General features: G+C 40.0%; 1 protein-coding gene across 2 annotated transcripts in view; it reads right to left on the minus strand.

The window, feature by feature from the left end:
* Window positions 1–14,914, minus strand: part of LOC140486377 (uncharacterized) — a 147,307-nt gene that overhangs the window by 20,252 nt on the left and 112,141 nt on the right. For both annotated transcript variants that reach the window (XM_072585425.1, XM_072585426.1), the window contains exon 3: window positions 633–948. In XM_072585425.1, coding sequence (XP_072441526.1) covers window positions 633–945 — 313 coding nt within the window. In that variant the 5' untranslated portion in view covers window positions 946–948. The remainder of the gene's footprint in view (window positions 1–632; window positions 949–14,914) is intronic.

Below are 14,914 nucleotides of genomic sequence, written 5' to 3' on the forward strand. Positions count from 1 at the left end.
TCAGTTCTGGACTCCCACCCACCCTCTGAGTGAAACATGTTTCCTCACATCTCCCCTAAACCTTCTGCCCTTATGCTACATTTAAGGCCCCAGTCATTGATCTCTTCATTAAGGGGAAAAATTTCTTCATGTCTACCCTATCTATGCTCCTCATAATTTTATAAATCTCAATCATGCCCCCTATCATTTGCCTTTACTCGAAGGAAAAACAACCCATCTATCCAATCTTTCTTCATCACTGAAACTCTCCAGCTCATGAAACATCCTGGTGAAGTTCCTTCGCACACTCGCCAACACTGTCAACACCCCTCCGACAATATAGATTCCAGAACAACATACAATACTCTAACTGCGACCTAACCAAAGTTTTATACAGTTCCACTATAACTTCCTTGCACTTAAACTCTATGCCAGACTAATAAAGGCAATTATACCACATGCCTTCTTAACCGCTCCATCCACTTGTCCTGATATCTTAAGTGACTGTTTTTTTAATACCAACCTTAAAAACAATTCCAACTCAACTGATATCAGTAAACAATGCAGATCAGAGACTGAATGTGGGATCTTTCTGTCTTCTGTTGCACAAAATTAAATAATCTAAGAATTAACGTACAATTTTTAAGTCTTACCTTTTGCTTCCTTCTGAGGCATGACATCTTTTCCAAACACATGCATTTGAGGAACTTCTTTTCCATAGCGGTGCATATATGGTAAATCTTTTCTATGCATGGGCATGTGTGGCATCTCCTTGCCCATGTGCTGCATGCGAGGGCTCTCTTTCCTAAGGTGCATCATGTGTGGGACCTGTCCGTGCATTTGCATCTGTGGAATCTGCTGTGGAATTTGCTTCATTTGGTAGTAGGCACCTCCATAAACACTTCCAGCCAGAAACAGATGGATAGCCATTGTCAACGCCTGCCCAGGGATGAGAGGCACAGCCATTTTCTGAAAGAAATGCATAAAAATAATTTACAATATTTCAATTTCCCTTTGCTTTATCCCTATGATTTTCTTTTGGATACAGGAAGTGAGATTGTGCAGTTTCTGATGGCTGCACTTATTATACTACAACATTTGAAAGGAGATCTTGTTTAAATGGTTGATACTGGATTCTTGTTTTTTCTGCCCTCCCATGACATGGAACACAATTATATCACATGAACGCTGTCTTACTGATATAGCTAACCTTTATTCAAACAAACAAAAATGAAATTGCTGAAGACATTCAGCAAGATTAGGTTCACTGGACTCAAATGTTAACTTTGATGTTAAGTCTCCACAGATGCTGTCAGACCTGCTGAGTTTCTTCAGCAATTTCAGTTTTTTTGTTTGTTTAAGATTAACAACATCCACAATTCTTTGTTTTATTTATTCAAACATCACCCATGAGTGAATATATTTTTAAAATATCCATCCAGGATAGCAAAGTTCAAACAGCAGTCCTGGTTTAGATTGTAATGTCACTGGATACCCTGGATACTCTGGATGAGAACCCATTGGCACGTGGCTAATATCTGATTTATAACACAAGTTATAACACACAGATTTATTTCAATAGACCCTTTCAACATTAATTTGCTTTCCAGAATTTGAAGTTACCAAAACTTTTCTGTATTGCATAACTTTTTGTGTGCATCTTATTTCTGACCAAAGGAAACAATCATTGTCTATGAATTACTCCTTTTTCTACAAGTATGGTGATATTTTTCCTTTCGAGTAAAATCTTCTCACAATGATTAGAGAATGGCACTTGACACTCATTGTTTCACTGAAAGAAAAAATAATCCAGCTAAATCAGAACATTCTGTATTTATTTTCCTGATGTGGTTTTAAATAAATCAGAGACTGAGCAGCAACACTCCACTTGTCAGTAAAGAAGTTAAAATCTATCCTTTTGTTGTGTGAGGGACCTCAAAGACAAATCCTCATGGCTTTAGTTTCACATCATTTTCTCAACGGCACTAATGATTGTAGTAACAGTTATGTCAGCTTGTTTTGGTAACAAAAGGCTATGTACAGAAGCTATAAAGATAAGATTTGGAGGAACTGGTGTTGGACTGGGGTGTTAAAGTTAAAGATCACACAACACCAGGTTATAGTCCAACAGATTTATTTGGAAGCACTAACTTTCAGAGCACTGCTCCTTCATCAGGTAGCTGTAGAACACAGCCATAAGACACAAAATTTATAGCAAATGATTACAGTGACATGCAGCTGAAATATATTAAACAAACTTAGCTTAGTTTGTTTGTTTAATATATTTCAGTTTAATATATTTCAGCTGCATGACACTGAAACCTTTTACTATAAATTCAGTATCTTATAGTCCTGCTCCACAACCACCTGATGAAGAAGCAGTGCTTTGGAAGCTAGTGCTTCCAAATAAACCTGTTGGACTGTATAGTTAAAAATCACACAACACCAGGTTAAGGATAAGAGCTGGGTAACAGTACGCTAACCCTACAATCTGTTGGTTTTTATTACACGATAATGTCAGTATTTTGATGATGCTCTATAACTGGTCTCTTGGATGTGTCTTACAATCTTCATTGATTCAATTTCTCTCTGAGAAATTTTCCCCCACCTGGCAGATTTTTCTTCTTGGTAAAAACAATGACTGCAGATGCTGGAAACCACCGCCGCTCCCTCACCACCAGACGCCTTGAGGAAGAACGCCTCATCTTCCGCCTCGGAACACTTCAACCCCAGGGCATCAATGTGGACTTCAACAGTTTCCTCATTTCCCCTGCCCCCACCTCACCCTAGTTCTAAACTTCCAGCTCAGTAACTGTCCCCATGACTTGTCCGGATTTGTCCTACCTGCCTATCTTCTTTTCCACCTATCCACTCCACCCTTTCCTCCTTGACCTATCACCTTCATCCCCTCCCCCACTCACCCATTGTACTCTATGCTACTTTCTCCCCACCCCCACCCTCCTCTAGCTTATCTCTCCACGCTTCAGGCTCACTGCCTTTATTCCTGATGAAGGGCTTTTGCCCGAAACGTCGATTTTGAAGCTACTTGGATGCTGCCTGAACTGCTGTGCTCTTCCAGCACCACTAATCCAGATTTTTCTCCTTGACAATCTCGGTATGAGGGTGGATCACAGCTATCATTCTATATCTTCACAGCAGCACTAATAATGTGTTACTTTAAATCTAAAATTTTCTCTCTCGATAATAAAAACTGTAATATACAAGTAGAAAGGTGTGGGATGACCTACCCTCTTTCTCACTTCACGGTCAGCTGAAACAAGATGCATGTTTGAGAGAAGGAGCAATTAATCCTTTCTCATGCTGTGATGTTAAACAACGTATAAAACCAAACTTTCTTACAAGTTCAAGACAAAAGAAAACTTTCTATTTTCAGAACAGAACTGTCACAACAGAACAGCAATACAGACATAAATGAAAAGATGACTCCTAGAGATCTAACAAGCCTTAGATCACTAACAGATGAGCAACAAATAAGTCATTTATTTAACCAGTCATAGTCTTAAGATGGAGGTAGCAAAATTGTAGTCAGCTCGAAAGGTTCTCTCTTGGTTCTTGGAAGCTTCTGGCTGTTTCCAAGAAACGTCAGCCAAACTCCTGTACTGAAGAAATATAATCTTCCAGGTGAAATGAATTTGCTCCTTATCACGGACTAAAATGAAAAAAACAGAGCTCTCGCTTTTCTGTTGGGTGATCGCTCCCTGAATGTTGTACACTGATTGTTTTGCAACTCCTTTGTGGAATAATAGGTTTTTGGCTCCTTAACCAATCAGTTTTGACATGTAATGACAGTATTGAGGCCTTATAATATTCACAAAATGGGTAGGAGGCAATGTATGAGATACACAATGGTGTGGGTGAAGGCGAAGGGTAGGGAATGAATTCTATCCCATAAATATTCCAGTTATGATCAGCTTAATGAAATGTATTATTTGAAAACGTAACATAATGGAGAGAGCGAACTGAACAACAATTGTCCTTTGATTGCTGAATTTTCTTTCTCGTGAATGTTTGGTTCTTGTAATATCTTGGAGTCAATCAATGATATTGATTATCTCTCTAGCAGGCCTCAGTGTTCTGTTTGGATCAGGTGATTCTCACCTCACTCCGATATTTAGTTCAATCTATAACGTAATCCTGAAGGTGCTGGGATTGATCTACAATGCCTCCATGTGAATATATGCCAGAAATTCGGGTGGAAGAAAGGATTTCTTGTAATGAAGCCTTGATAAGCACATTTTCTCAGCTTGAGGAGGTTTTTTCACTGCTTATTTCCACCTGTTTTTCATGATGGCTCATTCAGACAGCCCTGGCATAAAAAAATCCCAGGATTTTTTTCTTTTGGAATAGCAGTGAAGACATCAACAAGATCAAAATAACATATACATTGGCATCAAAGGGGAAATCCGACAGTGGTGTGGTACATGGTGTTTCACTGGTTACAGGTAGAAAATGGTTGAGATCCTGCAATGGTGGAGACTTTCCAAGAGTAGGAAAGAGACAGACAAGCAAGGTAATAATTTCTGGGTCATTCCTGGTACCATTGGATGGTGAATACAGAAATAGAGGATATGTGAGAAACATGAGAATGACGAGAACGAGGGTAGGTCCGATCAAGGACAGTATTGGGAGACTGTGTATTGAGTCGGAAGAGATAGGAGAGGTCTTGAATGAGTACTTTTCTTCAGTATTTACAAATGAGAGGGACCGTATTGTTGAAAAGGAGGATATGAAACAGACTGGTAAGCTAGAGGAGATACTTGTTAGGAAGGAAGATGTGTTGGGCGGGAAGCAAGAGAGGAAATTGCAGAGCCGTTGTCAATGATCTTTTTGTCTTCACTGTCAACAGGGGTGGTACCAGGGGACTGAAGAGTGGCGAATGTTGTGTCCCTGTTCAAAAAAGGGAATAGGGATAACCCCAGGAATTACAGGCCAGTTAGTCTTACTTCGGTGGTAGGCAAAGTATGGAAAGGGTACTGAGGGATAGGATTTATGAGTATCTGGAAAGACACTGCTTGATCAGGGACAGCCAGCATGGATTTGTGAGGGTCTTGCCTTACAAGTCTTATTGAATTCTTTGAGGAGGTGACCAAGCATGTGGATGAGGGTAGAGCAGTGGATGTAGTGTACATGGATTTTAGTAAGGCATTTGATAGGGTTCCCCATAGTAGGCTTACGCGGAAAGTCAGGAGGCATGGAATAGTGGGAAATTTGGCCAGTTGGATAGAAAACTGGCTAACCGGTCAAAGTCAGAGAGTGGTGGTAGATAGTAAATATTCAGCCTGGAGTCCAGTTGCAAGTGGAGTTCCGCAGGGATCAGTTCTGGGTCCTCTGCTGTTTGTAATTTTTATTAATGACTTGGAAGAGGGAGTCGAAGGGTGGGTCAGTAAATTTGCAGACGATACAAAGATTGGTGGAGTTGTGGACAGTGAGGAGGGCTGTTGTCGGCTGCAAAGGGAATTAGATATGATGCAGAGCTGGGCTGAGGAGTGGCAGATGGAGTTCAACTCTGTCAAGTTTGAGGTTGTCCATTTTGGAAAGACAAATAAAAATGCAGAATACAGGGTTAACGGTAGGGTTCTTAGTAAGGTGGAGGAGCAGAGGGATCTTGGCGTCTATGTTCATAGCTCTTTGAAAGTTGCCACTCAGGTGGATAGAGCTTGTAAGAAGGCCTATGGTGTATTAGCGTTCATTAGCAGAGGGATTGAATTCAAGAGTCATGAAGTGATGTTGCAGCTGTACAGGACCTTGGCACTGTGTGCAGTTCTGGTTGCCTCACGTTTGGAAAGATGTGGAAGCTTTGGAGAGGGTGCAGAGGAGATTTACCAGTATGTTGCCTGGAATGGAGAATAGGTTGTACGAGAATAGGTTGAGAGTGCTAGGCCTTTTCTCATTGGAACGGCGAAGGATGAGGGGTGACTTGATAGAGGTTTATAAGATGGTCAGGGGAATAGATAGAGTAGACAGTCAGAGACTTTTCCCCCAGGTATAACAGAGTGTTACAAGGGGACATAAATTTAAAGTGAAGGGTGGAAGGTATGGGGGGATGTCAGGGGTAGGTTCTTTACCCAGAGAGTGGTGGGGGCATGGAATGCGCTGCCTGTGGGAGTGGCAGAGTCAGAATCATTGGTGACCTTTAAGCGGCAATTGGATAGGTACATGGATAGGTGTTTAAGTTAGGACAAATATTCGGCAAAACATCATGGGCCGAAGGGCCTGTTCTGTGCTGTATTGTTCTATGTTCTATGTTCTAAAAGATAAAAGATAGTGTGGGGTTGTTGGTGGAGACGGGGTGCTGCCATAGATTCTTGGGACTTTGGGTCCAATACTGTGGGAGGTAGAGCCTATACAAGCTGATACATCGCACCTGATCAGGCCAGGACAAACTACCTTGCAGGTTGATTTGTTCATGATGTTGCAAGGTTTAAACTAACTTGACAAGGGCATGGATCCCAACATTTAACATTAGAGAGGAAAGCCATGGTGTGAAAAGGACTGGAAAAGACAGGTTGCATTACCAAAAGAAATGGACTGTCTTTAAATAGAGTGGTTCACTACTGTCCTTTAGGGAAAGAAATCTGCCAACTTTATTTGGTCTGGCACATGTGACTCCAGATCCACAATAATCTGGTTGACCCTCAATTGCCCTCTGTGCAGTTAGGGATGGCCAGCATATACTAGTCTGACTGGTGATGTCCACATAGAAGAGATCATAGAATTCCTAAAGTATAGAAACAAGCCATTTGGCCTAACAAGTTCACACTGAATCTACAAAGAGTATCCCACCCCGACCCATTCCCCTACCCTATTAATCTGCATTTCACCTAACGTTCATATCGCTGAACAGTACGGGCTATTTAGCTTGGCCAATCCACCTAACCTGCACATCTTTAAACTGTGGGAGGAAACCGGAACACCTCGAGTAAACCCACACTGACATGGAGAGAATGTGCAAGCTTCACACACACAGTTGCCTGAAGTTGGAATCGAACTTGAGTCCCTGGCGCTGTGAGACAGCAGTGCTAACCACTGAGCCACTGTGCTGCCCAATAATCCGCTGAATGAATTTTAAAAATTGAGTAAAAGGCAGGAAACTGAGTAATGGTAGATAGTTGTTTCTCATATTGGAAAGAGTCTACAGTAGGGTTTCCAAAGGGCCAGTACTCAAACTGCTAATGGGTGTGCAAGGCACAATTTGAAAATTTGCAGGTGGACAATGGAAGTGTTGTGAATTATAAAGTTTGAGAGGACATATCCAGACTGGAAGAATGGGAAGACCAGGTGCCTATAAATTTAGGGTAGGCAAGCAGGAGACCGGAAGAACACAGCAAGCCAGGCAGCATCAGGTGGTGGTGAAGTCAACATTTTAGTACAGAGAAGTAATACATTTTAATGGAAGAAGAGGAGGCTATATGAAATCAAGCAGACAATTCCAAAATTAGAACAGGATCAGACAGATCTGGGGAGAAAATATCATTGAAGGTAGTAGAGTCAGTTAAGAATGTGCTTACAATGACATATAGGATCCTGGTCTTTGTAAATTGAGGCGAACAAAATCAAGGACATTATTGTGAGCCTGGTTTAGCCTTAGCTTGGATGTTATGTCCAATTCTGGGTGCTTGCTTCAGAAAGGATGTTGTGGTGTTGTAGAGGGTCCAGTAAACATTTATGAGAATGGCTTCAAGGATGAGAGATTTCAGTCACTCATTAGATTCAAAGACTCAGAGACTATGGTTGATCTCCTTAAATATGAGAGAGAGAGAGAGAGAGAGAGAGAGAGAGAGAGAGAGGAAATTGGATAGAAGTATTCAAAATCATGAAATTAGAGTGAAACTATAGCCTTTGGTGGTAAGGATTAGATACAAGTTTAGGGTGACTGGTAAATGGACTAAAAGATACAGGATTTTTTTTAAACAGTGAATGAGTAGGATCTGCAATGTGCTGATTGAGTGGGTCTGGGAGGCAGTTAGATCCAAAGATGAAAATGTTCACTCTAGACCAGCTCTAAGATCATCACACTGCATTCAGATTAGCAGAGGTGGGAAACCAATTTCCCAAGCTCTACCCCTTCTGAGGAAAACTACACGGAGTTTGTCTGTCCCAACCAAGGGGCTGAGAATGTGGTTTCTTTGATGCTTTAGCCAGAAGAGACTCTATGAGGGAGAAATAGGAGCAAGAAACAAAATGTTAATGATTAAAGATCCTGAGGAAGGGTCACTTGATCTGAAACATTAACTCTGATTTCTCTCCAGAGATGCTGCCAGATCTGCTGAACTTTTCCAGCAATTTCTGTTTCTGTTGTTAATGATCAAGGTTTATGGTTAAGTGGGATATAGTGAAAGAACTTGGGTGGGAATGTACAATAAAGAGTTAACTGTAAGTTTGATCAAATTGTAGTTATTGAGCATGTGCCTAAGATGTTTGTCACAATGACATCAGAAGATGATGCAGCCTGGACCTCCCTATGTAGGGTCTGAGCCAGGCTCTCTCCCTTTTGCTTCAGTGTATTGTGCTACATTTAGTAAAACCTATTATTATTCACTCACCAGAATGCAGACCTGATCTTAGTATAATAGTCAGAGTGCATTGACTGTACCAGGTTGTAAACTTTTTCGATATGTTCGAGTCAGTTCTTAAACAGCCACCTGCTGGGATATGCCTGCACCGCAGGTGTCTCAGCCTGAGATCCAAGAATAACCAAAATGTCTCATCGAAAAGACTGCTCAACATAAATCAAGGATTTCCAGACAGCCTGTCAGCTAGTAATGTTTTGCAATTTAGGCTGAAGTTAAATCAATGTATCTTTTCATTAACAGTTCCCCACAGTTAAAAGCCGAATAATGTTGGGCATGTCTGGAACAGGTGATGCATTGCCAGGAATGATGGTGTGACTGTGAAACATCTGTTTGATTTTCAAACTGTGAATGAATTAGTGACCTAAAGGTGCTAATTGTTGAATTTCCATTAAAGATTAGTCAGGCTTACAAAATAGTGAACATAAATTAAAAGTAACTTACATCTGTTAACAATTATTCTGCTTGGCTTCAAGAATTTTAGGGACAAGTTTCTCAAGCAACTGGCCAACTCTCAAAATCTATCATATAACACCTATGGAAGGATTTACCAGTAAATTCTTTTAAGAGTAGATTTAAAAGGGATTGGGTGATGCACAGGTCTTGAAGTTTCTGCTTCCAGCTCTAATACTTCAGCTTTAATAGCACATTATCTAGTCTGATAAGTCCATGCAGTACTGTGGCAGTATTGTTGCACTTTGGATGAAATATTTAATCTAGATCCATCTCAGGTGGATGAAAACAAAATCGCAGCATTACACAAAGTAGTACAGGTTTAGTTCAAACAAATTACTACCAAAGAAACATGAGGCACATTCATTTGCAAAGTCTCTATTGTGGTGCAGGGAGTAATAAGCAACAGTGTCATCTCTGGCAGTGTGACTCAGTCATGTTAAAGCATTAAATGTAATGTCAACTCATTGGACCTAGGTTAACTGTAAAAGGAACTCTTCAAAGTTACCTTGTTTATAACTGCAATCTGAAGATTATTCCCATAGCCTAATAACAACGGAGAATGTTTCCACTTTTATTTATTTTACAATCTTTTTCAGGCAGTAGGTAGAAAGGAAGTCAAAATAGGTTTTGACCAATTCAATGCTAAAATGCTATTGAATTTGCTTAACCTAGGATAAATTGAAATTTAAAGCAGAGGGTATCAAACCCACTCACCTACTTTATGAACAATTTATCGATTTATAAAACAACTGTTTTACAAATCATACAAGTATTTGCATGTAGCATTACCTTGGACTCATCAAGATACTGTGCAAGAAATTAAAAAATGAAGAGAAAACATGGAAAAAACTGGATGAGAGTAGAGTGCTAATTATTTGGCAAGTGGACTCAGGATGATAATGGTTTTGCCAGGGGTAATGATGACTAATAGTTAACAGCCAATCTTTGTTCAAATTCTAAATTCCTATACAACAAATTATGCTGCAACTAAATTAGCAATGTCAGTTGGGTAAACATGGTGTGCAGCATTAGTGGGTACTGGAAGCTATTTATTTTATTAAACAGGCCCCTTTCTTTGCAAACACTGAACTGGTTTCAACTCAACAAAATAGTTGACAGCTGTTCCCCTATTCGTTTCTCAAGGCAATGCCTTGACCAGAGTCTGCCTGCATGATTTAAAATTTAAACAGTGCTAAGCAGTTAACAGTCAGTCAACATTAACTAATGCATTTGTTATAGCAATACCTCAAGTAATCGGAGTCTACTCGCCAATCAATCAGCTCTATCCTCTCTTACAGTCTAAAGATTATTTCTTTTTCACTTGGTATTGTTTGGAAATTGTCCTGAAATGTGCAAGATGAAAAGCTTTGACAAAACATGATTTTATTTTAAGCAATGGTAAAATTTAAATACTTGAATAAAAGTAATGATACTGTGGATGGTAGAAATTGGAAACAAGCACAGATAATGCTGGAGAAACCCAGCAGGTCTGGCAGCAACTGTAGAGAGTGGAACAGACGTAATGTTTCAAGACCAATATAAATGGTTTTCTCCACAGGTGCTGTGAGACTTGCTGAGTTTCTCCAGCAGTCTGTGGGTTTGTTTCAAATTCAAAGACCATCATTTGTCTCAGGTGGAGATTTTTTTCTTGCTTTTTGTAGCTGGAGAAATGCCTCCCAAAACTGCATGTCAATCTGAAGAAAAGAAAGGCCTGCACAACAAACTACTTTTCATCTGATTTAAAATTTCCTTTTGTGGCTCTGTGGGTATTTTTGTTAGATAATGCTCATGAAGAGCTTTGGCATTTTTCATTATATTAAAGACAGTAAGCCTTTTGTTCTTATCTTATACTCTCATTTTGCTAGCACTGTTCTTTCTTGTTTTTGATTGTCGTGTCCAGCCAGTTTGTAGCACTGCATGGTCTCTTTAAGATTATTACTAAGGAAAGCATATGCAAATCTCAAAAGGAACTTTCTTGTGCACAACCTGATTGGAAATGTACCACACAGGGAACAGCTTTTGTGTGAGAAATAACTGTGTATTCCTGAAAAGAGAAGACTCCACATGCAGGACAGGACCACAAAGTGCAGCTGAATCAAACACAGGAAGGCAGCCAGGATCTCAAACGACTTTCAAGCTGGAAAAGTAGACTGATGCAAAGGCAGAGAAAATATATCAGGAGATTTGGATTCGAGTGCTACAGTGCAGGAGATCTCCAGAGGAAAAGAAACCTTAGCAGATTCTAAGATCAGACACCAACAGGCAATACCCGACACAGGAAAAGCGTAGAATGGAAATAATTCGCAAGTTGGAAGGAACAACCCAAGTACTCACTCAGGTCAGTCAGGCACAATAGTCCATAAGGTTGGCAGCTCCAATGGAGACCTTGCCATTACCTTAACCATTCGAAAATATAAATGGCTGACAATGAGGCCAGAAGTGAGACCACTGGAAGCACAGATTTCAATGCTATAGAGCAGCTTCAGGCTTACATACAAAAGAACAGTGCCATCAAATCAGCACATTTTATATGTTGTGGGTCTAATAGTCGATTATATTCTGGTAAGACAAAGTATAGGAGAACAAACTACAGATTGATTAGTATTAGTACATCATTTAGCCTGAAAAGACAGTTCATGCTAGAATGAGTGAGTGAGATTTAAGTACCAATTTCAGCATTTGGGAGAATCAGTAGGAGCTTTTTAAATGGAATTTAATCATCGGTCAGCATGTTGTAAGTATGGTGATTTATGGGATGAATTATTTAGCAACCATACAGTAGTTAAAGTGCGGGAAAAGAGGTTATCACACTTCTTATCTAAGGTGGAATTAATGCTGAAACAGGTAATTCAATTCAATGCAGACACAATTCAACACCCAAAATCCATTGACATTGCAAGGGATTCTTCTGACATGATCGGACGGTAAATACCAAGACGGCACGTGACCTTCACAAAGCCCACAAAAATGTGAAAACAATGAGAATCGACATCATAGACCATTTTACGTTGTACAAGATCTAGCTCCAGCTAATGTCCAGCAGGGGATCAGAGTGCTGCAAGTGTGACTGGCTTACACTCCAAGACAAAGCATACCTTACATACTCAAAATTATAATGGGGCTTAAACCATCGAACTCCAAGGAAAGATTGCTACCAATAGGGCCAAGATACCATTTTAACATACTGTTTTTGCAAAGTTCAGAGAATTCTCTCCTACTGCTAAGTATTTATTTTCTTCTGTTTCCAGGCATAAGGGGCTGTATGACCTCCATTAGCAATAGTTCTTATGTCACTTTATAAAAGATGGATAGTGCTGATGTGCGGTCTGATAATTCTTTTTTCAGTACTTTCTGTTATGTTCACATCGGGGAAGCATAACTATGAGCTCAACAACACTGAGGAATTGAATCTGCATGTATATTTCCAACTATTATCGAACTGCACATTGGTTCCATCGGCAGCTAGCCATCTCAGACTTATAACTATGCAAATATGGGCTATATGTACTGTCCTAGCCAGCAATGCCCGTTTCCCATGAATGAATTGACAAAAAAGCAAAATGCTTTGATAATATTACAAACATTCAAAATGAACACACAAGGAAAAAAAAAACTAGCAGCTGTATCAAGTTGAGCATAATAGTGCAAGACAAATTTAATTGGAAAAAAAATACAATTTTTAACCACAAGCGTTGCAATAAAGGAGGAATTAGTTTTCCTTAGCTCATTGCAAACAATGTCACAGGTATTCTACATTGTATTGATATGCTGAATGAAAAATATCAGATGCAAACCTCAAATTTTCAAATGGACAAAGTGAGCTCACCCAAAGCATTGCCCTTTTCTTCTGTGAAAGTATAAACATCATTATAAATATCTATTCCAAGTTCCTCAAGAAATCAAAAAAAAACCTTTTCCTCAAAGAGAACTGAAACAGTAACCAAGCTGGTGACTTTAAAATTGTGCCGTGCACTCATAAAAATCAATATTAATTTCCCCACTTATTATGAAGTATGAAACAATCAGAAACAGTTACAGGATTTCACCAGCTGTCAAGATAAATGATTTTTGTCCCATAAGTGTACCGCCTTCCAACATCAATGCAATCATCATTACTTGTTTGAAAATAAATCCAGTATAAATATTTCTGCCACAAATTCCACACTAAAGTAGTAATGCCAGTGCTGTCTGCTTCTGAGCAAGCACATTATGCTACTTCCTCTGTGGACAGGGGGTATGCGCAAAGTGTTGGTTTTAATATGTTTTATTGTGGTTGTAGCCTTGCCATTTTAACACCGGATTGTTTGACCTTCGGCCAAACCAAATGAGTGGCTAGGAGAGACCCATATGATTTCTTTGTTTTCACAGGCTGTCCCTGTGATGGTTTAAGTGTTTGTTCTCCTGTGGCGTCTGAGGGTTTGTGCTCAAACAGTTCCTTGAAAGGAATTTGGGCTATATACCAGCACTAAATTTGCCCAGTGCTACATTTCTTTTCCATGTGAGCTGCAAAAACATTGAAAAGACCTGCATTTCTTAAGGTTATGAAGTTCATCTAAGCAATTTATTCACTGGCGCAAATATGTGGCACAGGATTTTTTTTTAAAGAAATGATCAATGAGCTCAGGGAGGGACTGGACAGCATTCAAATAGGAGTTACCCAGGTCACTCTGGTACGGTTATGGGAAGAAGAGGAATAACTGGATATGGAAACTCAGTGAGCTTTATTCAGGGTTGTGAAGAGATTGAAATGGAAGCTTGATAGCATCCTTACCCTGCCTGTAGTCTCTATCAATTGCCTAGAAGCAGCATTACAGGGTGTGTGGAAGCTAAACGATACTTAGAAGGATGCATCCTCTCTTTAACAACAACAACAACAACAACTTGTACAATAAAATGCTGAAGGGCCTTTTTCCACACTGTAAGTAATCTAATAAATAAGCAAAAACATTCCAAGGCATTTTGTAAGAGTATTGTAAAAGACTGTTTCACGCTAAAAGTAAATGACAGAGCCACATAAGGAGATATTAGATTGGATAATGAAAAGCTTTGTCAAAGAGGTAGGTTTTTAGGGAGTTTCTTAAAGGATAAAAGCAAGGTAGAGAGGCAGAGAAGAATGGAGATATATTCCAGGACTTGGGTCTCAGCAATTGGAGACACAGCCAATGGGGAAGTAATTAAAACAGGGGATACATAAACTGTATTACAGACTACACAATTACAGACACATAGCTATCTTTCAAGGTTTTTGGATTGGAGGTGATTACCAAAATGAGAATTTTTGAAATTTTGTGAGTGGACAAAAAATGTAGGTCAGTGAGCCTAGAGATGTTGGAGGACAGCAACTTAGTGTGGAGTCAAGTCACAGGAAGCAAAGTCTTAGGTGACTTCAACTTAACAGAGTGTAGAATGCAGAGAAGCCAGGAGTATATTGTGAAAAAGCCTAACAGGTGAAAATAGGTGGTCTTTCTGATGGTAAAAAGTTGAAGTCAAATTCATAGATCTGTCAGTAGACAAACAGGAGGCTGGAAGAACAGAGCAAGCCAGGCAGCATCAGGAGGTCGAGGAGCCAACGTTTCCTGCACAAGGGTTAACACCAAAAACGTGGACCTCTCCACCTCCTGATGGCCTTACACTGCCATTAATCTGGGGCGGCACGGTGGCTCTGTGGTTAGCACTGCTGCTTCACAGAACCAGGGTCCCAGGTTTGATTCCAGCCTCAGGCAACTGTCTGTGTGGAATTTGCACATTCTCCCCGTGTCTGCGTGGGTTTCTTCTGGGTGCTCTAGTTTCCTCCCTCAGTCCAAAGATGTGCAGGTCAGGTGAATTGGCCATGCTAAATTGCCCATAGTGTTAGATGCATTAGTTGGAGGGAAATGGTTCTGGGTGGG

This window comes from Chiloscyllium punctatum, chromosome 15 (genome assembly GCF_047496795.1).
Source record: "Chiloscyllium punctatum isolate Juve2018m chromosome 15, sChiPun1.3, whole genome shotgun sequence".
Lineage (NCBI taxonomy): Eukaryota > Metazoa > Chordata > Chondrichthyes > Orectolobiformes > Hemiscylliidae > Chiloscyllium > Chiloscyllium punctatum.